At 42.6% G+C, this 25,453-nt stretch overlaps 1 protein-coding gene and 1 long non-coding RNA gene across 2 annotated transcripts; one reads left to right on the plus strand and one right to left on the minus strand.

The window, feature by feature from the left end:
* Positions 1-4: 4 nt before the first annotated feature.
* LOC145347914 (uncharacterized) lies at positions 5-14,988 on the minus strand. Its single transcript, XR_013887873.1, has 3 exons — positions 14,886-14,988; positions 1,161-2,022; positions 5-401 (listed from the first exon to the last, which is right to left on the minus strand). It is a non-coding gene; the product is annotated as an uncharacterized LOC145347914 (long non-coding RNA).
* Positions 4,829-25,168, plus strand: ccdc190 (coiled-coil domain containing 190). The gene is made up of 4 exons (XM_080195887.1): positions 4,829-5,093; positions 14,879-15,088; positions 18,621-18,774; positions 22,425-25,168. The coding sequence occupies exons 2-4, from the start codon at positions 14,893-14,895 to the stop codon at positions 23,074-23,076; spliced, it is 1,002 nt and encodes a 333-aa protein (XP_080052013.1). The 5' UTR covers positions 4,829-5,093; positions 14,879-14,892; the 3' UTR covers positions 23,077-25,168.
* The last annotated feature ends 285 nt before the right edge of the window (positions 25,169-25,453 follow it).

Below are 25,453 nucleotides of genomic sequence, written 5' to 3' on the forward strand. Positions count from 1 at the left end.
CAATTGTCACAGTGTCCGTTCATCTGTTGTAATGTCTGCATGGTCTCACCAATGTACCACACCTTGGGACATCCTTTCCTACAGCTTAAGAGGTAGACAATGTTGGCTAGGTCGCATGAGTGTGTACCATGTACCTGGTGGGTGGTGTTCTCACGTCTGGTGGTATCCATGTTGATGATCCGGCATGTCTTGCTGTGGCAGGGTTGTGTGGCACCGTGGTCACTGTTCTCCTGAAGTGGGGTAGTTTGCTGCAAAAAAAATGGTCTGCTTGAGGTTGCAAGTAGTGGGGTTGTGGGGATGGCTTTGGTGAGATGTTTGTCTTCATCGATCACATCTTAAAGGCTCTGAAAAAGATGTCGTAGCTTCTCCGCTCGGGGAAATACTGGACTTTGAAGGGTACTCTGGTTATTTAAATGTAAATAGGAAGAGATCACTTTAAACAAGATGAGAAAGACAATAACTAGACACAGATAAAATAACTAGACACGGATAAAATATAATTCTATAAAGATAATAAAAACAATTTCAATGGGAAAGTTAAATTATATTAGTTTTAGTTTGTGCACTTTTGAAAAGAGTTTGACAACATTTTGAATTAAGATGTTTTCAGTTTGCTTAAGTTTGAAAGAGGCAGACAGGAAATGGACCGTGCAGTAGTTTGGACATTCCATTCTTTACTAAGGCCTGGACTGAGTTCCAGCTCAGATTGAATGGGTGAAATTATTTTATCCGTTGCCTTTGTGAGGCTCTAATTGAAGGCCTGGCTGACAGCACTCTGGCCACTACTTTGGTGACTCAGAGGACATGATCTTACCAGCCATTCACGCCATGCCCCTGCTGCTGCAAAGTCAGAGAATTTCTGTTCACTGCAGCAGGATGGGAAAATCCTGCCGGTGTCAACAGCTGTAACATTCCAGCCTCACTGAGACTCAGACAGCAGGAATTAAATCACTAGGGTAAAATGCCAAACTAGTGCAGAAGAGGAGATGGCCTGCCGAACATTATTGGGTCGGATACATGCCACTTTACTCAAGTATTTCTTTAAAAGAGTCATATTGAACTCAATATTTCTCTCTCCACAGATGCTGCAAGGCCTATTGAGTATATTCAGCATTTTTTTTTATTTTTATCTCAGATTTCCAGCATCTATAGTATTTTACCTTTGTTTTACTGTGAATTTTGCTGTGTTACGTTTGGGCGAGCTTTCTTCTAATACCAGATGCCTGGAATGGAAAATTCTTCAACGCTGAATCCTTCATCTTGATTTGACATGATTTGATTTATTATTGTCACATGTATTAACATTCAGCGAAAAGCATTGTTTCCTGCACGCAATACAGACAAAGCTTACCCTTCTTAGAGAAGGAAACAGAGTGCAGAATGTTGTGTTACAGTCATAGCTAGGACGTAGAGAAAGATCAACTTCATGCAAGGTAAGTCTAGTCAAAAGTCTGACAGCAGCAGGGAAGAAGCTATTCTTGAGTCGGTTGGCATGTGACCTCAGACTTTTGTATCCTTTTCCTGATGGAAGAAGGTGTAAGAGAAAATGTCCGGGGTGCTTGGGATCCTTAATTATGCTGCTCGCTTTGCCAAGGCAGCGAGAAGCGTGGACAGAGTCAATGGATGGGAGGTTTGTTTGCGTGATGGATTGGGCTACATTCACGACCTTTTGTAGTTCCTTGCAGTCTTGGGCAGAGCAGGAGCCATACCAAACTGTAATAGGAGTGGTTGGCGGGAGGAGGGGAGGGGGTGGCAAAAATAAATACGCTGGAATATGGTGTAAGAATTCTAAACAGCTTAAAGCTAGTTTTCTGGATTTCAACTGGGAATGCTAATGTGAGGCACTGGAACAGTGAGAGTTGCAGGAGGAATAGGGAAGTGGGAGAGTCTTGTGGGAGCTTGGAAAGCTGATGCGCAGAAACAGCAACGAGAGGCCATGGATGCGATCTTATCTGTCATTCACCCCACGCTCCTGCTGCAGTGAGGTTGGAAAATTTTGGAGCCCAGACAAATCTCTGTTCACTGCAACAAGATGCAAAAATATGGTAAGATTCTGGCCTCAAATCTTTTCAGGTTTCAGGGTCTCTGTAGCTTAGAGACAAGAGTTGGGAGGAACCAATCAGTAGAGAGAATGATAAATCGTTCAGCTGAAGCACAACGCAGTATGGCAAAAATAGAAAAACTTAAAAGAACCTAACAGGGAATTGATTCAGGAAAAGTTAAATTTAGAGGAATTGTATACAAGCGTTTTAGTTTATTATAGCTTTCTATCTAAGTATATTTGTATAAATAAGACATAATTTTAAATGCCAGAACAGTGTCCTTTTAAACGCAAATGTCAACTTAATAATGGCAATTATGATTTTTTTCCCTGAGATTGGAAATGCTGCATGAGGCATAATACACTGTTTTAAATCAATCAAAGCCTGGTTTAAATAGCTTACAGAAGAAATTGCAATCTCAGAGTGCAATTTTCATGACAACTATAATGAATGGTAAACAGCAGAGCTCATAGAGAATTTACTGCACAGAAACATACTGTTCAATTCTCCACTTTGAGCCTTTTCCCATCCTGCTTCATACAGCTTATTATTCTTTTCCCTTTTCCCTCGTGTGCTTTTTCAGCTTTCAGTACCTACGCTATTCACCTCAACTACCCTCACGATAAAGAAGTGTCTCCTGAATTCTTTTCTATATTCATTAGTGACTATATTGTATATATGACCTCTAGTCTAGGATGCTTCCACAACTGGAAACATTGGCACCGATATTTATCTGGGTGTAAGTTCCACGTGGGCATCGATGAGCCTTCTGTATGAACACCATGGGGATTTAACTCCACAGTATGTCCTTCTTGATTTAACAGGACTCTTGCCTAGAACCAGCCTGATTTACATGGTTGGCTACTTGTTGGCTGGGGTGGGAGAATACTACTGCAGCAAAGATTGTTAGAAGCAGGTAGGTTTTTGTCTGGAGAACATTAGAAGCAGGTTGGCACAGTGGTTAGCACTGCTGCCTCACAGCGCCAGGGACCCGGGTTCAATTACGGCCTTGGGTGACTGTCGATGTGGAATTTTGCACATTCTCCCCATGTCTGTGTGGGTTTCCTCCGGATGCTCCTGTTTCCTCCACACTCCAAAGATGTACAGGTTAGATGGATGGGCCATGCTAAATTGCCTCTTAGTGTCAGGAGGATCAGCAGGGTAAATACAAGGGTTAGGGGATAGGGCCTGTGTGGGATTGTTGTCAGCACAGGCTAGATGGGCTGAGTGGCCTTCATCTGCACTGTAGAGTTTCAATGTTATATTATTTTCTGTGCTTGAGATAGAGATTGCAAGGGAGGGGTGGGCATCGTATGGTTTGCAGAATCAGGAGAGATAAATGCAGGGAGAGAGTTGAGGGGGGTGCAGAGGAGTTGGGAAGTGGAGAAGAGTCAATGGGAGAGTCTGTGATTGTTGGGTGGTGTCTGGTAGCTGGAAAACGTTCTAGTTTATACTTGGGAGCCAGGAGCACATTTGCTCCTCCAACCTTCAACTGGAAAGGTGCTAGAAAAGCAACTACTTCCTTTATTCTTCTTCTCCTTTTACAGTCTGTTAGCTAGCAGGTATTCCTGAAACATAGGCAAAATCTGAGACATGAATGCTGGGAGTAATTTGACTGTGCCTTTATTGTAGATTCAAGGCAGTTTGGGTTCAGTTTATTTTTATGTTTTAACTTCTTCCCCCCCCCCCCCGACCCAAACATTTTCATTCTGGGGGGATTAAAATGTCTTCCATTTTCTCTACTCTGGCCCTATCAAATCCCCTTCATAATTTGAAGGCCTTTATCGGTTTCACTCCTCAGCTTTCAGCCATCAAGGGAAAGGGGGCCCGCTCTGCCCAATCTATCTAGTATCATCCTTGTAAATCTTTTTGGTGCCTTCTCCAAAATCTCTCCTTATAATATAAAGTACAGAAAGACACACAGTGCTCTCAAATGCAGTCTATAACCATAGTTCTTCGCAATTCTTCTGGGGATTTCCATAGTAGCTCCATTGCATTATTAATGTAAGCCCACTTGTGACAAATAAATAAACTTTACTTCTATACATGTCTAACATAACTTCTCTAATTTTCAATTCTATTGCTGGAGAAGTGTCTTTTGTTTTGTATTTCATAGAATCATAGAATCCCTACAGTGCAGAAGGAGGCCAATCAACCCATCAAAACTGCACCGACAACAAATCCACCCAGGTCCTAGCCCCTTAACTCCACATATTTACCCTGCTAATCCCCTGACACCTAAGGGGCAATTTAGCATGGCCAATCCACCTAGCTCATACATCTTTGGACTGTGGGAGGAAGAGGGAGGTGGGGTGGATGGATCAGAGGGAGGTTGAGGGGAAACCAGACAGGGGGAGAACGTGTAAGATCCGAGAGGCCAGAATTGAACCTGTGTCCCTTGCATAGCCTTATTGAACAGTGTAGCTGCTTTTAATGATAACCCCAGATCCATTTGGTTCTCTGCCTTGTTTAACACTCAAGAGGTTTAAATAAAAGGACTGAACAAGATGAACATGTGAAATAAAAGCAAAGGTTCATCAGGACCACTAAGTTTTTTTGGGTGGAGAGGTTTAGTTGAGAAGCATGCGAGACCTTATGCCCAAGGATATTCGATTCGGACCAAAAGTCTGTAAACATTCAGCTCCCCCCCCCCCCCCCCCACACTTTTCTGGTGTTTATTTCTTGATAAACTAGGAGCTCTTGTTATGGTGATTCTTGTTTTTGAATTTTGGTACCCCCTGCATCCCCTCACACCCACGGCTTAATTTGCTTTGACAAAATAGGATCGCAGCAAAACACAAATAGGCTTGTTGTGACAAAATTTTTGACGGACGCTTCGTTCCCAGTGGCAACGCTGAATTTAAAAGGCCGGTGTCTAGGCGAGCCGGCTATTCACTGAGGAGCTGCTTTACACAAAGGAGGTAGCAACAGTACACAGCAGCAGCGAGCAGGGACACAGCCTGGGCATGTGGTTTCAGCATTGCTCCGCCGCTCACTAACTAAAGACCATCCGCACAAACACAGCCTTCACCTCCAGATTTCCCCGAGTGGGTAAGTGTAACTTTCTGTATTAGTGGAACCAGGCAAGCAGAGGTAGACAGCCGCTGTATTTAATTTAGTGTTTGTGCTCCATTAACCCCCATCTTGATGTGCAACCAATACTGTAGATTGATTATTAACCTTTGCAATTATAACCCTTATTTATTTTTTAATTCAATTCTTTATTTAGTGCCAACTTTGAATCTTTTCCACCCACTCAACATGAACTTTGCTGTCAGATTGTTTTTTTTTAAAATACAATTACATATTCTATTAACTTTGTTTTAGTAATTAATGCTGTAATGTAAGAAATGAAAGCAGCAATCTGATAATAACCAGAGCTCTGGCTTCATATATATGCTCCTGAGAGGGCAGATGGGAATTCGGTTTAATGTCCCATGTGGAAGATTGTGCGCACCTCTGACAGAGCGGCACTCTCTCACTCAAGTGTGAGCCTAGGTTTTGTGCTTTGGAGTGAGACTTTAACTCACAACCCTCTGACTCGAGAGGCACTGAGTCACAGATAAGAATAGGTCAGGTCAGCGGTATTGCAGGGCAGAGTTGATGTCTGTTCAGCCATTCTGTCTTGTCAAAATTGATCTCTGCTATTTGCCTCAACCACTCCATATAGTAGCAAGCTCCATGTTCTTGCAACTCTTCCCTGTATTAGCCTTAGAATAAAGAGGCAGACATTTAAGACTGACGTGAGGGGAAATATCTTCACTCGAGGGTTAGTGAACATTCAAAACACTCCAGCTGTAGGTTTGATACCCATAGGTCTCAACTCACAGGAGTTGACCTGTTTTGTTTAGTTTTGATGTGGAAATGCCAGCGTTGGACTGGAGTAAACACAGTAAGACGGCTTACATCACCAGGTTAACATCCAACAGGTTTATTTGATAGCACAAGCTTTCAGAGTGCTTGATGAATGAGGAGCACTCCAAAAGCTTGTGCTACCAAATAAACCTGTTGGATTTTAACCTGGTGCTGTGAGACTACTTGTTTAATTCTGGCATGGCATGTGGGAATCACTGACTGACCCTGCATTTAATGCCCTTCCTAATTACCCCTAAATCAGTGGCCTGTGAGTGCATTTAAGAGTCAACCATATTGCTGTGGATCTGGAATCGGGTGCAAGCCAGACCAGGTAAGGGTGGCAAGTTTCCTTCCCTAAAGGACGTCAGTGAACCAGATGGGTTGCCGGCAGCTGAGATAGTTCACCCTCATTTTTAACTACCTGTGCAAGTCAACAGGCTGCAGCAACAGTGGAAAATTAGTAAGGGTGCAGCTTTATCTGATTACATTCTTTCAGTGTTCTTGTACATGCACAGGCAGGGATCCACTAAACTGAGATACTGCCAAACACAATGCATAAATAAAGCTAGTGCCTTTAATCTGGAGGGAAAACCTGAAGCATTACAAAATGTTATAGCCTAGACAACAACCCCAGTTTTTAAACTCATGCGCTTGCTGAGAATGCAATGCATTCAGATGGGATGTCCCATTTACTCCCAAGCAGGATGTAAATCATGACTCAAAGCAGTGCCCCAATTTAGTGGGCGTATTGGGTTAAAATCTCAAACTAACTCTCTGAAGTTTGACAATTGGCACAGGTTCCTTTAGAGACAGTTTGCAGGATCTTAGGGCTAGATTTTCAGACCCATAAGGGGGCCAGGATTAGATGAGACTGTGGGCCCTATTTACCATTTTGATTCTAAGTGCTAGGCGGACTTGAAACTGGGGGTATTTCAGATCTGACTTTTAGACCCGTCTTCGCGCACCCTCATACCCACTCTGCTGCAAAAATATCAGCAATTCCGAATCACACTGCAGAGGTCTGTGGCGGGGCTTAATGCACCCGAAATCCTGCAGCTCTGATCGGCGCCTCCAACTGCACATGCACAGAAAACAAAAAGAAAGAATACGGCTCCCCTGCCACATCCCTCTCAGGCTGAATAATGCCTCCCCCTGTCCCTCCCAGACATTGCCCCACAACCACAATATTACTGTTCCCCTTATCCCCCCGCCCAACCTATCGCAGGCCCCTCCCCCTTCACCCTCACTGATCTCAGGCAGAGTGGCAATGGACCCCCCTTCCCCCTCCACCAATCTCAAGCAGAGAGCTGTCGGGCACTCGACACTTACCTCCTCACTAACTGGAGCGCCCAAATCAGACATTTATGGAGCATGTCTGTTTCGTGCCAATTCTGGATGGGCGAACGCGATGGTAAAGGGGGATGTGCCGCTAAGATTGGGCATGCAGCCCCTTAAGTCAATTTAAACGCATGCAACTGTATTTAAATAGCTGTCGTGCCCGTTTCAGGTGCAGTCCTAATCACAGCCATTTTCAGGCCTGGGTAAGGGGGAAACTAGCGCGGAAGCAGGCACAGATCACGCTACTCACCTCACACCCGACTTTATCAAATTTTCGTGCCCAAAAATGGGCACAACATAAAATCATGCCCTGTATGTCTGTGTGTGTGAGTGTGTTTGTGTGGGGAGGGGATGTTAAAATTAGTCCTACTGCTTGGCAGGAGTGCTAGTTCTCCATGTCATTCCAAAACACACACCACATCCCCCCACCCCACTCCCTGCCATCACACACGCAGACACTCTCCCCACCCCGTACAAACATACTACATAAAGGCAGGATCATTTCTTGATAAAATATAATTTCAAATCTATATTTTTAGTCCCTATTTTAAGAGTTCTCTTAAATTTCAAATGGACAGCAGTCCTCAACATCTACCATGACCCTATAATCCGAATGCATGACTATAACAGTAAGATAATGAATACCTGACACTCATTTCAAGGTGTTTTTAAAATTATTTTCTGGGATGTGAGCATCACTTATTGAGTCAGCATTTATTGCCCATCACTAATTCACCTTTGAGAAGGTGATGGTGAACCACTATATTGAACTGCTGCAGTCCATGTGGTGTAGGTACACCCACACTGCTGTTCGGGAGGGAGTTCCAGGATTTTGACCTAGCAACAGTGAAGGAAAAGCAATATAGTTCCAAGACAAGATGGTGAGAGGCTTACAGGGGAATTTGTAAAGGATGGTGTTCCCATGATCTGCTACCCTTATCCTAGGTGGTAGGGATTGCAGGTTTAGAAGGTGCAGTTGAAGGAGTCTTGGTCATTGCTATTCAAATAATAGACACTGCTGAAGTTTCATTCTCATTGTTTATGCCAATCACTAGTTTTCTGAATAATTATAATCACTCCCATTTCTGTTATTCCCTTTTAAAGCTAGTTAGTCTGAACCTGGGATCTTTTGCATTGAATTCCCTCTTCTGTGACATCCTTCCCAATGATACTGTGAGCCTTATTTACAACCGCATCGGACACCATTCTTTCTTGTCACAGAAGGAAGAATCGGGATCAGATATTTTTTGTCATGGTGCTGTGTGACATGGTAGGGACTGAGTGACACTAGCAAGTATACAGATAATTCCCTTTTTACCAGTTAGATGACATGGCACTCACTCTGCTTTCATTAAAAAATCTTGTATTCTGTACACGTAAGAGCTAAGATTTGACAAGGACTCATCTTCGTGGAGCCATGAATTCATAAACTTTGAATATTTCAAGCAGATTTTAGTCTGATCTTTTGTTTTACATAAATCCTAGAAACATAAATATAGTCAACATAAAGCATTTCATTATCAGTAATATCGATGTTTACAGTGGACACCAATTATTGAAGCTTATAGCCAGGCAACCAAGAATAAAGACAAGTGTTTGATCAGGTAGATAATACAAATTACAGTGAATGCCTTCATTGTAGTAGGAACATGATTATCTCAATCTTCAAAATCTTTTTATGGCTTCAGGACTTAAGTGGATCAAAATGCTTTGGTAAGATTAATGTAACTTTAGTATAAACCTCCTTAAATCAAATCTGTATCCTTAATCTTCTGCTGACAAAAGAATTGAAAATGTTTACATCATTGGAAAGCAGAGGATTTAAAAACCATACACAGCACATCTTCCAAAGTTTCAAAGTGATGATGTATTTCTCCTCTAAGTTGTTGATGAAAAGAAAGTGACCTACCAGGAAGTTAATTTACAGCGACATGTCTGAGGAGTTTAGTTTTGGAGACAAAAGATTACTTTTTGGTGTTAGCTTAGTAACATTTCCGGAAGCAGTTGCCTGCCTGTTCTTATCCCCAAGATTCTTGCTTTGCCTAGTTATTAAAATAAAATGAGGAAAGGTCTGTCTCTGCACTATGCAATGTAATTGTAAATGGGTTTCTGAAGAATGAAGGAAATCTGATTCCTACCCCATCTTTTGCTATCAAAGATCTTTAACAAACAGTCCAAAAGGAAAAGCTGCAACGAATCTGTAAAATGGGAAACTTTTTTGCTCAGAGCTTAACAGTAATTGTTATTAATTTTGTCGAATGAGACACAGTTCAAGGGCATTATTTGGGGGTTTCACTTAAGGGTAAAGAACAAAAAACAGTACAGCACAGGATCAGGCCATTCGGCCCTCCAAGCCTGCTCCGATCACATTGTCCTATCTAGACCAACCGCTTGTATCCCCCTATTCCCCATCTGTTCATGCGTCTATCCAGATAAGTCTTAGATGTCGCTAATGTAACTTGGCAGTGCATTCCAGGCCAACATCACATTCTGTGTAAAACAAAAAAAACTTCTGCTCATCTCCACTGAACCTTTCCCCCACTTTGAACTTGTGCTCCCTTGTAATTGTCATTTCTGCCCTAGGAAAAAGCCTCCAACTGTTCACCCTATCTGTACCCTCACAATTTTATAAATTTCTATCAGGTTGCCGCTCAGCCTCCATCCTTCCGGGGAGACCAATCCCGGTTTATTCGATCTTTCCTCGTAGCTAATACCTGATGAACTTTTTCTATGCTCTGTCCAAAGCCTCCACTCTCTTCCAGTAGTGTGGTGACCAGAATTGGACACAGCATTCCAAATGTGGCCTAACCAACATTTTATATAATTGTAACATAATTTGCCAACTTTTATACTTGATGTCCCGTCTGATGAAGGGGCTTTCTTCACCACCTTTTCCACCTGTGCTATGGATCTATGGACCTGCACGCCTGGATGTCTCGATGTGTCTTTGCTCCTGATGGTTCTGCCATTTATTTTATAGCTCCAACTTGAATTGTATCTACCAAAATTCATTACCTCACATTTGTCAGATTAAATTCCATCTGCCATTTTCTGCCCAATTTTCCAGCCTATCTATATACTGCTGTATTTTCTGACCACCTTTATCACTATCTGCAACTCCACCAATCTTAGTGTCATCCGCAAATTTGCTAATCAGACTAGGTACGTTTTCTTCCAAGTAATTTATATATATTACAAACACCAGAGGTCCCAGCACTGATCCCTGCAGAACACTATTAGTTACAGACCTCCATTCAGGAAAACACCCTTGCACCGCTACCTCTGTCTTCTATGGCCAAGCCAGTTCTGAATCCATCTATTTGTTCACCCTTGATCCTGTGTGATTTACTCTGAAGTACACATAAAGAAACATTTATTGAAACTGTGGTGTGATTAACTTGGAAGTGTATGTTTGCAATGTTTCACTTTGTAAATAGATGTAAGACTGAGTAAAGATTGGCTCCGGTATCATCCTTCAACAGTTGGCTTTCCAGAAAGAACACTGAATACAAAGTGTACTAAAAATGTTAAAAAATTCAGGGTGCTTTTCACTCTGATGGTAACCTTGATGGAGTGAATCAGTCCCCTCCCCCCACCCTATCTTGACTTGTTGAATCCACTAGCATTCATCCTAATGATGATGAAGGTAAATACTAACCCCAATATGTCTTACTCTTAAAGTAGGGTTTAGCGTGAAATATTACTGATGCTGCAGAGTTATTCAGATAAGCACATCAATATTACTGATACATGAGCCAACATAATGGAACACCACCTATTGCATGAAGAATTCAGTCCTGATCCTTTTACGTCTGAATAACAAGTGACAGTCTGAGATATTTTTGATGAAGAAAGTTGTTGTTTGTCACTGTTCATCTGTGATTGAAATGGTATTCAATCCTGAATCCTCAAGATGAAAAGAACAATGATAAAACAAAACAGAAAACTCTGGGAATCGACAATGAGTTGGTTAGTCAACATCTGAATGAGGATAAAAAAGCAGGGTAAGGTTTTGAATCAGCCAAAGCTTTGTCTCAAGTCATGTAGGATTTTGGTTAGCAAGTGGAACACTTCTCATTTGTTGTTTAATTGAGAATAAGTCCTGTAGGGGTATGGAGCACAAAAGCATGGACAAGAGTGGTGACCTACTTTTTGATCACTAATCAATCCATATAACCAACAATGCATAGCAATCACTTCAGAAAGAGTGTATATTTTCAGCAGCGTTTATTTTTCATGCATCTTACAATGTTTTAAGTTCATTTTAAACACTCATGCTGGAAGTTTACTCCCTCACCTGCCTAAGGCTCATCAGATCCTGCCCATGGCCAATGGAGAATGCCATTCTGCAAACCCTGGAAAAATTCCAGTCGAAACATTCTCTGCTTCCATCACCTTTTGAAATCACCAACAGTAACCACTGTTCATTTTTTAAGTTTACTTTATTCAGATTTACTGATAATGAATTGGATACAGAGCTGTTCCTTTTTGCTTGGCTGCCTAGCTCCTTTGACATCAGTGCAATTTTCTGAGTCAGTTTAGCTCAGTTGGCTGGACGGCTGGTTTGTGATGTGGAATTATGCCAATGGCGTGGGTTCAATTCCCATGCCAGCTGAGGTTATTCATGAAAGACGTTCTCAACTTTGCCCCTTGTCTGAGCTGTGGCTGATCCTCACCATCTGTGGTAAATAACCACCTATCTGCTCTCCACCTCAGAGGAGAGTAGTCTGTCATCTGGGACTATGGTGACTTTAACTTTTAATTTTCTGTATATAAGATGTATCCAGTAATGATGATGGCCCATTTTGCAATTTTAATGATGGTGGAACTATCACCTTTCAATGTCATTATTTGTCTAAAACTCACAGCAACTTCTAAGGATTGTATATGCACAGTTAAATGCAGAAATCAGTAAGCACTGTCACTGGTTCGATGCTTTCCCATGGGGGTGTACTGTTGAGGTCAGCCAAGACTGCATTCAAATATAAATGACTGAACTGGAAAATACTTGTCCTTTCATATTATTTGTCACGCTGCAAAAACCCCTGAATCGTTACACCTTTGTAAATGAAATGTAACTGGGTTTTCAATGTCTTGCAACATCTATAATTACCGCTGAACAATCTTACTGACTCTGAAAAACAGTTTAAAAACTGTTTATATTTAAATTTCTCATTATAAATTCCCCATTTTTTTGTCAAGTGGTGCTTATGATATTTGGGCTTCTACCTTAATCCCATGTGTATCCGCTAATCATTCTGTAAAATTTAACTTCAAGTAGATGGTAAGCAGTAAATGTTACTTCCTAGTTTACAGCCTGTGAGAGTACTTCAATGTGAGTGGTTGCCTACCTTACTTGATAACATGACTGTTGTGGGATCCTTGGAGATCCCTTTGACTCGGCACCAGATTCAAAATGACACTGGGAATGGTGGCATGCACACCAGCCACAGAGATCATTAGCTTACTTTTGAGGTCCACAGCGAGCACTGTTACTCCACCACTGACTCCTGCAGTCTGGTCAATGTCATAAACTGAGGAGGAAGAAATATCTTTTATAGTTAAGTGAGCTGTGAGAAACATTGCAAGAGTCATTGCTTGAGATCCAGTACGGTAGCACAGTGGTTAGCACTGCAGCTTCACAGCTCCAGGGTCCTGGGTTCGATTCCTGGCTCGGGTCACTGTCTGTGTGGAGTTTGCACATTCTCTTCGTGTCTGTGTGGGTTTCCTCCAGGTACTCCGGTTTCCTCCCACAGTCCAAAGATGTGTGGGTTAGGTTGATTGGCCATGCTAAGAAATTGCCTCTTAGTGATCAGGGATGTGTAGGTTAGAGGGGTTAGTGGGTATAATATGGGAGTAAGGCCTGGGTGGGTTGTGTTTTGGTACAGACTTGATGGGCTGAAGGGCCTCTTTCTGCACTGTAGGTTCTATGATCCTACTAGTTCTTTTCACAGCAATTTGGCCCTGTATATCTCTGCAGCTAAGAGTTGTAGATTTCTCTTTCAGCCAAGAGCTTGCAACATTCACAACTGAATGAACAGCAGCCTGCACTTATTCATTGTCTACATCTGTGTTAAAAGTTCAAAATGGATTCTATTCCATTCTTAATTTCAGTAAGCATCATATAAACATTGTCAATGCATATATCAAAAACTATTAAAAAATCATGCATCATATAATTGACTGTAAACTACAAAACATTCCAGACTTTTATATAGCTGGATGTACAATGTCATTAAGATAATGTTCAGTTCTGAATGTCCTTTTAACTGATCTGGCCCTCAAACATTTCAATCTTTGAAGTACGCCTTGCCAAACCTCATGTTAGAAATCCAAATGCTGACCTTGGCCAATACTTGAATCAGCCTGGCATCAGCTATTTTCCCTTTCCCTCTTCTAAACAGATGTGCATAAAACTGCCCTTGAAAGTTGTCCCCGTCCTTTCCCCACCACCACCACCACCACCACCACCACCACCCCCCCCCCCCACCCACCCACCCACCCACCCACCACTTCAGCTTATGATTTTACTTCAAGTATTTACTTACGGCTACAATAAAGCTAATGGAATGTTGGCCTTTCTCTTAAGGGGACTCAGACAGGAATGGAGGTAATGCTGTAAATATATAAAACTCTGTTACAGCCCACTTGGAGTACTTTGTTCAATCTCAACACCTCACTTCAGGGAAGATATAGTGAAGTTGGATGGGGTGCAGCACACAGATTTAGCCGGGTTTAAAATAGTTAAATTCTCTGAATGGATTGCATTGACTGAGCTTAAATTCCCTTAAATATAAAAGATTAAGAGGAGTTCAACTTGACATGTGTTATGATTAAAGTGATTAATAGGACAGAAAGAAAGAAATGATATCCTATGGTGGAGAAACCTAAGGTAAGAGGGCATAATCTTAAAATTAGAAGTAGGCAGCTCAGGTTGATGTTAAGAAAGAGTCCTTCACAACAGGGAGAATGGGAATCTTGAACCCACACTCCTATGTGGTGGCACAGTGGTTAGCACTGCTGCCTCACAGCACTAGGGATCCAGGTTCAGTTCCTGTCTTGGGTCACTGTCTGTGTGCAATTTGCACATGCTCCCCATGTCTGTGTGGGTTTGCTCTGGGTGCTGTGGTTTCCTCTCAAAGTCTGAAATACATGCTGGTTAGGTGTGTTGGCCGTGCTAAATTCTCCCTCAGTGTATCTGCACAGGCAGTGGACAGATGTGGCGACTAGGGGATTTTCACACTAACTTCATTGAAGTGTTAATATAAGCCTCATGTGACACTAATAAGTAAACTTAAACTTACAAAAGCTGTTGTGGTTGGGTCAGTTGAAAGTTTCCAAACCAGGATTGAAAAAGATTGATAGCAAGGTTACAGAACCAGGGCCAAGTAACTAGAGTTAAGTTGCAGATCGATAATCAAAATGAATGACAGAACAGGTTCAAAGGGGTGGATGAATTCTTTGTTTATATGTCCCTTCCTTTCCACATTGGGTTGAAAATTTTCAAATCTTTCTCTAATCCTATAAATGGTAGCCGAAAATATTTCCTGTATTGTGATATTAAAGATCTGGGCCCTGTATCCGCAGGATTGTCTTTGTATTAAGTGTGAATCTATAGTGTGACCACTATGTTTGCATTGCAGCACCCACCAAGAAAATGCAACGCCTTAAGCCGCTCTTTTTTGAGGGAGAAATGTCAAAGCGGCTGGAGGCGGAGAGACGGGAGTCCAAGCGTGCAGAAGTCAGGCTCCGGAATGGACTGCACAGTCTGGAGGATGCAAGATTTTATTGCATCGACAGAATGATCAAAGAACAGAGACGGATCCAGAGGGACCTGTTAAGAATAAAGAATAGTGAGTTGATTCCTGTTAACATTCGGACTTCCACAGACTGTGGCCGGAATTCTCCCAAAAATATTCTACGTTCCCAATGTACGGGAAAATGGGAGTAAATCTCGCTAATTTTTTTCAGCATGATTTCCAGAATGACTCTCCGACGCTCTGAGCATCACAGAGTGCCCTAGCACAATTCACTCTGAAAATTAGGGGCTGGGGCCTATTCACGGCTGAGAGGCCAGCAGCAGCGCTGTGAGCCGCTGCACATACACCGATCTGTCAGGGTGGATCTCCCCGGACCAGCCCCTATGTTTCCCTCCTACCCTAACCAGCCCCAATCTCTCACCCCTGGCAGACCTGATTCCCCCCAACCTACCCAAATGGCCAGCCCTGATCACCCTCTTCCTGCCCTCTCCCAACACTACAGGCGTACAGTAGTGGCGGGTCCCTGGCCCCGCCTTCTCTGGCTCTGATGCCTGATGGGCAGTGCCAAGGTGCCCCTTGGGCAGTGCCAGGGTGCAAAGCTGGCACTACCAAGGGGCACCCCCCTTAACCGAACTTACAAGGGAGCCTCTCTTCCCTCCAGCAGGGTCAGGCCACCTGTTTCCCATTAGTGGGGAGGTGCTCACAGCCCGGAGAATTCAGTCCCAGGCCCATTAATCATATGGCATTTGCAATTTCTATATTTTATTGAGCTCCGCGCCAGTTGCCGGCACAGAACTCTTACACAAAGAGACTTGGCCCCAGAGACACTCGGAGGCCGTGACACCCAGCAGGAAGCCTGCGAAACGGCCCACTGATGTCTCCCGACCCACTGCACTATGCAAGCAGCGCAGCAGGCTGGGAGAATCGCCCCCTATATGTCTTAAAAATGGTGATGATGGATAGCACTAGGAAAGAATATTTGTTCAATCTTATTTATTTAAGGTTATTTATTTATTATAGGCTTACTGCAGTGACCAATTTAGCATGGCCAATGCACCTCGTCAGCACATCTTTTCAACTGTGGCAGGAAGCCAGAGCACCCGGAGGAAACTGACGCAGACATGAGGAGAATGATTAAAGTCTGCACAGACAGTGACATAAACCAGGAATTGAACATACTGGTTAGATGCGTTGGCCGTCCTAAATTCTTCCTCAGTGTACCCGAACAGAGAGTGCAGTGTGGCGACTAGGGATTTTTCATAGTAACTTCATTGCAGTGTTAATGTAAGCCTACTTGTGACACTAATAAATTGAAAAAAGATAATGGCGAGAGAGAGAGAACATTACTCTGGCCTTGAATTTCTGGCAAAACTCAATAGAACTGTTAACATAAATGAGGCATTGTATGTTGTTCTGAGAAAATTTGCATGTAGCTAATTTATGCCTTTTTTCCTGTTGAAACATTGTTGCTCGTGCATTACCTTGGTAATTGCTGATGTAATTGCTGGAGCGCTCTGCTGTGTACACACACAGGAGAGCAGCTCCCATAGTTTTCCTGGGTTTACATGAATAATGCATTTGCCTTCCCAAAAGGAACATGGCCTCAAATCATCTGATAACTTAGATTTCTGGAATCAGATAGACATTTCCTTCTTTTCTGCTTTTTTTTTAACTGCAGTCTTCTGAAACCAAATGTTCTGTCAGTTTGAGTGTATTGACAAATGTTTTGAACGCCGCCCCTGACACACATTCTGATGGAGAAGCAGATGGAATGGATGTACCTCTTCTGCATAACAAGGAGGCTTCGAACATGAGGCATCCAGGAAGACAGAAGTACTGCTGACATTCCTTCCCATGATGGCGCCACATTGGCACTTGCTTTATGGTGGGAATTGCAATGGGGCACAGGCAAAAAGATGTCATGAGAAACTCAGGCACAGGTTTGCACTCACAAGTTTGTTGCAGCAGCCAGCATAAATTTCAACGTAAGACTGACAGACTCCATGATGTGGAGATGCCAGCGTTGTACTGGGGTAGGCACAATAAGAAGTCTCTCAACACTAGGTTCAAGTCCAACAGGTTTATTTGGGAGCACTAGCTTTTGGCATCTCAGATTCCTTCTTCAGGTGAGCGAGGAGTTGTATTTATAAACAGGGCATATACAGACACAAATTCAACACACAAGATAATGTTTGGAATGTGAGTCTTTACAGGTAATCAAATCTTAAAGGTACAGACAATTTGAGTGGAGAGAGGGCCAAGCACAGATTAAAGAGATGTGTATTGTCTCCAGCCAGGACAAGTATTGAGATTTTGCAAGCCCAGGCAAGTCATGGGGATTACAGATAGTGTGACATGAACCCAAGATCCCAGTTGAGGCCGTCCTCATGTGCGTGAAACTTGGAGATCAGTTTCTACTCAGCGATTCTACATGGTGTGTTGTGAAGGGCGCCTTGGAGAACTTACCCAAAGATATCTTGGGTTCATCTCACACAATCTGTAACCCCCACAACTTGCCTGGACTTGCAAAATCTCACTAACTGTCCTGGTTGGAGACAATTCACATCTCTTTGACCTGTGCTTAATATTCTCTCCGCTCATATTGTCTGTACCTGTAAAGACTTGATTCCTTTTAAGATGTGCATTCCAACCATTATCTTGTAATTGAGTTTGTGTTTATATATGCCCTGTTAGTGAAATAAATCCTGCACTCACCTGATGAAGGAGTAGCGCTCATGTACCAAATAAACCTATTGGACTTTAACCTGGTGTGAGACTATTAATTGTACCTCTCCAATGATATGCAGGTTCTTGTTCTCCCTGCCCCAGGATGATTGAGAGCATTAGTAACAGGTACATTATTACCTGACACTATCGGTGCTGTTTCGCCCATAGGCATGTCTTTACAAATCACAAAGTGATTTAACAGAAAAAAGGCCATCTGGATCATCTTAATTCATTCCATCAAAAGCATTCTACAGTCCTCCACTGGCATGTTGCATCATGTAATTGGTTCTTAAATTAATCATGCTCTTATCTGGCCCAGATGTTCATAATTCTCCTGAGTGAAGAGGAGCTTCCTGATGTCATTACTATCTTTTCTTTACTAGTTTGAACCTATATTTCCCTGTCCTACTCTCTCAATTTACTTCAAAGAAATATTTTGGATTCACTATTTCCAGACCATTAACTACTAAGTATCTTCCTCTCTCTCCCTCCCTATCAGACTGTTTCTTAAATAGATTGAAAAGGCTTCACTTCTCATCCTAACTCAGAATTCTAACAATAGGGATCATCCTTGTGCACTCTTCTTCACTCTCCTGATATCTCTCTCCATTGTGCCTCTGTGACACAACTTGACATAGCACTTAAGATGTGGTCTGATCAAAGCATAGTGTCGTTTGATCGTAGGTTCTTTTGACTTACAGTCCACTCTTGGCTTTACTGGCTTTATTGATGACAGGTCTAGATATGTTTAACATTGAATCTGTTAGGACTCTCTATTCTCTTTCAACTTCCCCTTAGCTCCTTCAATAAGCAGTTATGTTATTTAATTTTCCTTTCTATGCGCAGCTCTGGCTACATGTTATTCACTGTGGCTGCTCATTTATTTAATATTCCCCAGGTTATTCCACGAAGAAAGAATTAGGCAATGTCAGAGTATTGTATCCAGATAACAGTACCTCAGCCAGAGGAAAACCTGGCTCCAGCAACATCATTTTACCCACCATCGCAGGAGTGAAGGATCATGCTGTCATACTAGGGTCAGAAGGAACCAGGTAACAAAATATTTACCTGAATCTGTATAAGCCTACAGATCCTTTCCAATTTATAATATTCAGTGCTAGTTTTGCAACATTTATGGTGGAGTGGGAACCTCAGTGATGCTGAAAACTTTTTTTTAACCTTCAAGTTTAAGAGGATACAGAGATTCACTCAGCAACTCTGAGTTACTGTGGCAACACACATCTTTTACATGCATGTTGTAGTCTGGAGCTATAGGTAGTGTTGGTAGAGGCGCCAACATTCTTTCCATCATCACAAAGTGCAAATATTTCCATCAAGTACTTAATCCCTTCAGAAAACATATGCATATACATTTGAACTCATAACCACACACCAAATCTCTTTATAATCATGTAGTGCTGTCAATCGAGCTGTGAACTTACAGGCCCCCACTATGACAATGATAGGCTGTGGAAGCAGTCAAGCAGCACTAAATTTAATGTCAATGAACAGTGAAATAGCAAGCATTTTTTTCAACTGCAGAATTGATTTCTTTTGCAAAATTTAAAGGGTTTAAGGATTTAAATGAGATTGACAGCTTGACAATTCCATCGGGTTCATCCACCTTTTACACACATTCATGTCTACTCTTAACAATTTGAAAGGTGAACCTGACTTTTCCCAAAAGTCAGCCTCATCTCCCTGACTACTTTAACAGCTTTAGACCTTTTTCTCAAAGATCTAAACATATGAGTCATGTTTTGGAAATCTCAGTAATGAAAATTGGATCAGTTTCAAACAGACCAAACTTTTTACATGTGCAGCTGCGCCCAAGAACATGCGTGTGAAAATTACAATCCATCCCCAGTGGAAAGTGGTGGGTGTCAGGTTGAGAGCAGGACTTGTGAAATCAAGACCCCAGCCCCATTTTGGCTAAGTGTGGCCCCATTTAAATTTCATAATTCGGGCCTCAGTGTTCTCCCCTTGTACTTGCCAAACCCAAAAATTACAGTTAATTGTAAAATATAGAAATTTGTAAGAATGCAGATGTCAAGGAACAGTTAGCTTGAAAACCCTAATCTATCTGGGCTGCCGTGTGTGTGTGTGTGTGTGTGTGTGTGTGTGTGTGTGTGTGTAGTGCTTTGGCAATACTGCCAATTTATTTATTATTTCTGCATCTAGTTTTGAAACAATCTGCATATCCTAACTAGATGGTTCCTGGCACTCACCTGCTGTGTTTCCTTTCAATCACCTGAACACGACATACTGTAAAACAAGTATATACATAACAAGCTTACCCACTCAAAACCTAATCACTTTCACATACTTAAAATTGGTATCCTAATCAACAGGATGGCACAGGTTAGCACCGCTGCCTCACAGCGTCAGGGACCCAGGTTTGATTCCCGACTTGGATCACTGCTTATGTGGAGTCTGCACATTCTCCCTGTGTCTGCATGGGTTTCCTCTGGTTTCCTCTCACAGTCCAAAGACATGCAAGTTAGGTGGATTTGCCGTGCTAAGATTGCCATTTAGTGTCGGGGGGACTAGCTAGTGTAAATGCGCGGGGTTATGGGGATGGGGTCTGGGTGGGATTGTGGTCGGTGCAGATTCAATGGACCAAATGGCCTCCTTTTACACTGTAGATTCTAATCTCTACAGTTTTCAGATTATGCTGTGGTATACTTTGTGCGCACAAGGGGTAACTTTGCAAGGAACAGGTTGCCTGCTCGCATTGTCATCCTGGGCTGAAGCATTGCCTGCTTGTAGGATACTTTTGAAATTTGGCCCCAGGGCATTATACCAAGATGGACTGTGTAAGGAAATTGGGGCACCTGGAGAAAACCTACTCAGACACAGGGAGAATATGCAAACTCCACACAATCACCCGAGACCTGAATTGAACTCAGGTCCTGGCACTGTGAGGCAGCAGGGCTAACTACTCTGCCATTGCACTCCACAGATTCCCATGGATTTGCCCTGCCACATTTGAAGCCTTGTACAGGTCTCTCTGCTTCTGTACCTGCTTTAAAATTGTAACATCTATTTTATATTGACTCTCCTCCAACCAAAATGCTCCATTTCACACTTCCCTGGTGTTAAATTTCATCTGCCATGTGTTTGCCCATTTTGTGCACCAGTTTATGTCCTTTTGAAATCTGTTCCGAGCCTCGTCATTGTTAACTACATTTCCATTTTGTGTGAAATTGCAGTTATTCTGAACTTATGCCCTTATATAGGAAAATCCCAGTCGTCAACTGGTTAATATTGATCCCTGGAGACCACCGCTTCTCTCCATCTGATAGCCATTCACCACTGCCTTCTACTTCCTATTCCTTAACTATTTTCCATTCATGCTGCATCTGAACTTTCAATCCAATGGGCTTTGTTACTGACAATTATATTTTACTCAAGCTTGAGGGTAGTGCAGTTCATGCGCAACATGAACTGCACTACCCTCAAGTCTCTCCATTGCTTCACCAATAAACTTGATTGAGTTGGTCATACTAGATTGCCAATTTATAAATCTGTGCGGAGCTTCATCTATTAGCCCATATCAAATCTCAATGAATTTTGTCCTGGATAATTGCTGTCAAAAGTTTCCCGATCACTAACTTTACATTGGCAGACCTTTATTGCTGAGTTTACACATCACTCCCCTTTTTAACAGTGTGTAACAGTTGCAATCCTCCTGTCCTCTGTACATTGCACAATCAGTAAACATCCCCATTTCTCCCTCATATGATTATCTAATATCCTCTTGGGCTGCACAGTAGCATAGTGGTTAGCACTGCTGCCTCACAGTGCCAAGCACCCAGGTTCAATTCCCATCTTGGGTCACTGTCTGCGTGGAGTTTGCACATCCTCCCTGTGTCTGCATGGGTTTTCTCTGGGTGCTCCAATTTTCTCCCATAGTTCAAAGAAATGTAGGTTAGTTGGATTGGACATGCTGAATTGCCCCTTAGTGTCAGAGGGACTAGCTAGGGTAAATGCATTGGATTATGGGGATAAGGGCTGGATGAGATTGTAGTCGATGCAGACTCAATGAGGTGATTGGCCTCCTTCTGCACTGTAGGATTCTATGACTCTGTATGGGTCTGGAGTCAAAAATAAGCCTGATTGGGGAAGTGCATACACAAAGGTGTACAACTTGGACTTCTTTTGATAACCCAGTGATTTCAGCTTCACCATTACTAATACTAGCTCCCCCCCGCCCCCCCCCAAGATTTATTTAATAGCTGGATTTAAATTCTCCATTTGTATGATTTGAACTCACATTTCCCATGAGTAACATATCCACTACACTGCCTTGACTGTCTCCAGGTTCCTTGGAGAACATACATAATTCTGTGGTGGAATTTGAACTCATAGCTCCAGATTATTAGTCTTGGCCCCTGGATTGGTGACACAACCATTATACCAAGGAGAAAACCTTGGCTTAAATTCTTAAGAACCAAAATTTCTTCTTGACACCTTTTAGGCTGTGAAACTCTGAATTGTCTCTGTTTGCTCAGTCCTGCAGGAGTGAATTTGCAATGCATTAACGGGAGATGGCAAGAATAGTACTTTCAGCCTCCAATTAGGTGCTGGTTTAAGGCGCCAATATACACTGATCCCAACAAGAAAGGAAAGCATGTGACAGGGTACAAGGAACCAGGATGAATGATGATACAGCTCAAATGTTTTTACTTTAAAATTTTAGGATGCAGAAATGTTACTCTACCAAGGCTGGCAGGATTGTGATGCCACCTACTGCCTCTCTTGCTCTACAGACACAGATCAATGATTTCCTCAATGGGTTCAGCAACAGGCAGGAAAAATCTGATGGGCACACAGGAGTAGAAGAGACCCAGCCTTCCACACCATCCAACAAACTCAAAACCCCCCCAATCAACAGTGTCAACATGCCAAGCCTGAACCGCAGTGTTGCCAAGCATGTGAGCATCTCTGAGAAACCAACAGGCCTGGATGCGGCCAATGGGAGAGAAAACCAAGCAGCAGATAGCCAAACGGGGCAGGAATCAGGTGACGTTGAGGCAAACAGCGGCGACCAGGCCCAAAGGCAGATCAGCAGCCCACAGCTCTCCACTGGCCAAGAATGCCCTCCATATGACTCTGAGTTTTATGCTCCAGACGGCTTGCCCAGAACCATACACACCATGCCCAATTTCCTCGAAGCCTTTGCGGAAGCGAAGAAAGCGAGGTACATCAGGCACCGAACCAAAACCGATGACGAGAGGGAATTGACAATCAGTGAAATCTTTGGGAAAAGAAGGCAACGTCTCCAAGATATTGTTGTGAAAGAGGTGGAGACCAGCAAGGAAAAAAACCTCACAGGAAAAATCCCAATTTAAAGGAATATTCCAGGATCTGTTCTCACATCTTTTTTTAAGATCCTTGGCACAATGACATAATCCTACACACCTAGAATGACCCCACTGGAGTTAACAAGGTGAGTAGGAGGGCACCTGTTCAGCTGGGGACACGCAGGTGCCAGTATGACCAGACACTTCTGCCAGGCCCTGCCTTGTTCTGTCCGGTTAAAAAATGGCGAGTGATTTCCCTCTTGATCCAAGAACTGATCAAATCAGCCCCAAGCAAAGGAATCAATATGTATTTTATAGAAAGAGGAAAATGGTCCTCTCTCTTTCAGAGGTCCATACAGTTCACTCCAGTGAAAACGTTGGCCATCTATGCAGCATTGCTGCCCAGTCCTGACTTAAAAATTTCTGCCCATGATTCTTTTCCCTAATAAAAATCTATCACTGTCAGTCTCGACAGCTCCAACAGAGCCAGTGGACGGAATCTTCCAATTTTTTGAGAGTGCAGCAGCAGGTGGAAAACATGGCATGAAGCCATCAGCCCCAACAGTTGCTTTCTCTGCCGTATAGTTAGGCTCATAGCAAGCCCCATGATGTGAAGCTGGTGGGCTCTGGAAAGCTCCCCCTAACACTTGTCTGGCACTGCCCCTTGGTATTGCCCAGGCATGACCTTCTCCACCCTGAGCCATGTACTCATCTGAGCTCCTGTGGTGTGTTCTGCTTGCCTAATACACGCCATGGGAAACCCGTCATGATTCATGTTGGCATGCCCTCACACCAACATGAATGGATAATCTCGAGAGATACGGGGGTGGGGGAGATCAGGCATTGAGACCTGATAATATTAAGTTTATCATTGGGACAATCCCCACCTCTGTGTATCTCAGATTCCTGGGGAAGAGAATAACAGATTTCCTTCTAGCCTTTAAGAAATTGGCAGAATTTTGCGCACAGGCTGGCTAAATACACATTAGTCTTTCGTTACTGACCTGGGTATATGGTTGGCACCAATTTCTGTCTGTAAGCTCCCCAGGCCAAGGTAATTAGCTACAATGCAGATTTAATTTCTGTTCAACCAATTGGGTAGGCAGTCATTTCTTTCATGGAAAGGGAAACTACAAGAACAGCTGAAGGGACAGCACATGAAGATTGGTATGGATTTTGCTGCCAACAAGTTTAATATGCATGTAATTATTAATAAATCACTCAGCAACTTGTCGTGAGGAAGCGATAACCCGTGAATCATAAATCTCTGGATAATTAGCATTGCTCAGCCATTCACCTTACACAAAGGACATCTCACCCCCCTAACCTCCCCATGAATTAAATTTCATGAGATCATTGCACTTGTATATTAACTGACCAGTAGACTTGTGTCAGAAAGTGAGGGGCAGACATTAATGAGATTAAAGTTCTCGCAATACCATGTAACCTCTCTAACCCAGAGAAGGAAAAATCAAGATTTTGGGGTCTCATCCCTACAGGTAACAATCATTTTTGGAGGTTAAATTATTTTCTTATTTTTCCTTTCTGTCTCTTTTTCCTGTTTTCTTCATCCAAATCAATTAACAGGATGTTGTTGCCAGCCCAAAAATATATACTGCATACTGCACAACGTCATCAATGAATTTCAGTGCCAGTTTGATGTCAGGTACATAGGCTGTATATCCCAGCAATTGGCTGATCGAACCAAACTGCAAGTTCTCCCTGTTGTCCCTAATGGGAAGAATACAGATCTTACTCAACAAACCCATGATTGCAAAATCCAAATCAAAATATCTACTGTTAAATATGACTTTACGATTGGGTGATTCTGACACACTAACAACCAATTTAAGCTAATCAGTCGAGCTCATTTACACTAGTGAGAAGTGATCTTGATTCATTAGCAGAAACCTGTTTCTGCAAACAAAAGAAATCTGTTCAAACCTTGCACAATTTCTGAATTACTTGGGAGCTTGGAGAGCCTGTAGTTCCCCATTGTTCTCAGCATGGTAGCGCCTCATTCAGTCAATCAGAATCAACTTGCCAACCAATAAGTGCCCTTCTCAACTGTAGTATAAATGTTGCGATTGTTTGAAATTTGGCATTCTTGCATCTATCCTGATGAATTCAAGATGAAAAACTTTGGCGACGTATCTTTTTTCAGTGATAATCTAAGCTTATCCTTCCTCTTTATTTTTTCTGTACCTGGTTTGATTCTAATTCACACTTTGCCTTTTCCATCATTCCTGTGTTGATTTTTCAATTCTTAAATCTCATTGGTCCCATCACTTTGCCAAGGTCATGGAAACATTGCTGCCAGCTATACGCCCTCCTCAATTTACACTTCCAGCAACTTTCTGGGCAAAAGTTTTCAAATGGAAGAATGAGGGGAAAAAAACATCTAACTCACTGAGCATTCTGTAAA

Source organism: Carcharhinus amblyrhynchos, chromosome 9, assembly GCF_965287045.1.
Source record: "Carcharhinus amblyrhynchos chromosome 9, sCarAmb.v2.hapA, whole genome shotgun sequence".
NCBI classification, from domain to species: domain Eukaryota; kingdom Metazoa; phylum Chordata; class Chondrichthyes; order Carcharhiniformes; family Carcharhinidae; genus Carcharhinus; species Carcharhinus amblyrhynchos.

Excerpts from the sequence above, each read along its gene's own strand:
- ccdc190 (XM_080195887.1), top strand. The coding sequence starts at position 14,893 with ATGCAACGCCTTAAGCCGCTCTTTTTTGAGGGAGAAATGTCAAAGCGG. Across the intron at positions 15,089-18,620 it reads CCTGTTAAGAATAAAGAATA|GTTATTCCACGAAGAAAGAA; the intron begins GTGAGTTGATTC and ends AATATTCCCCAG. Across the intron at positions 18,775-22,424 it reads CTAGGGTCAGAAGGAACCAG|GATGCAGAAATGTTACTCTA; the intron begins GTAACAAAATAT and ends TTAAAATTTTAG.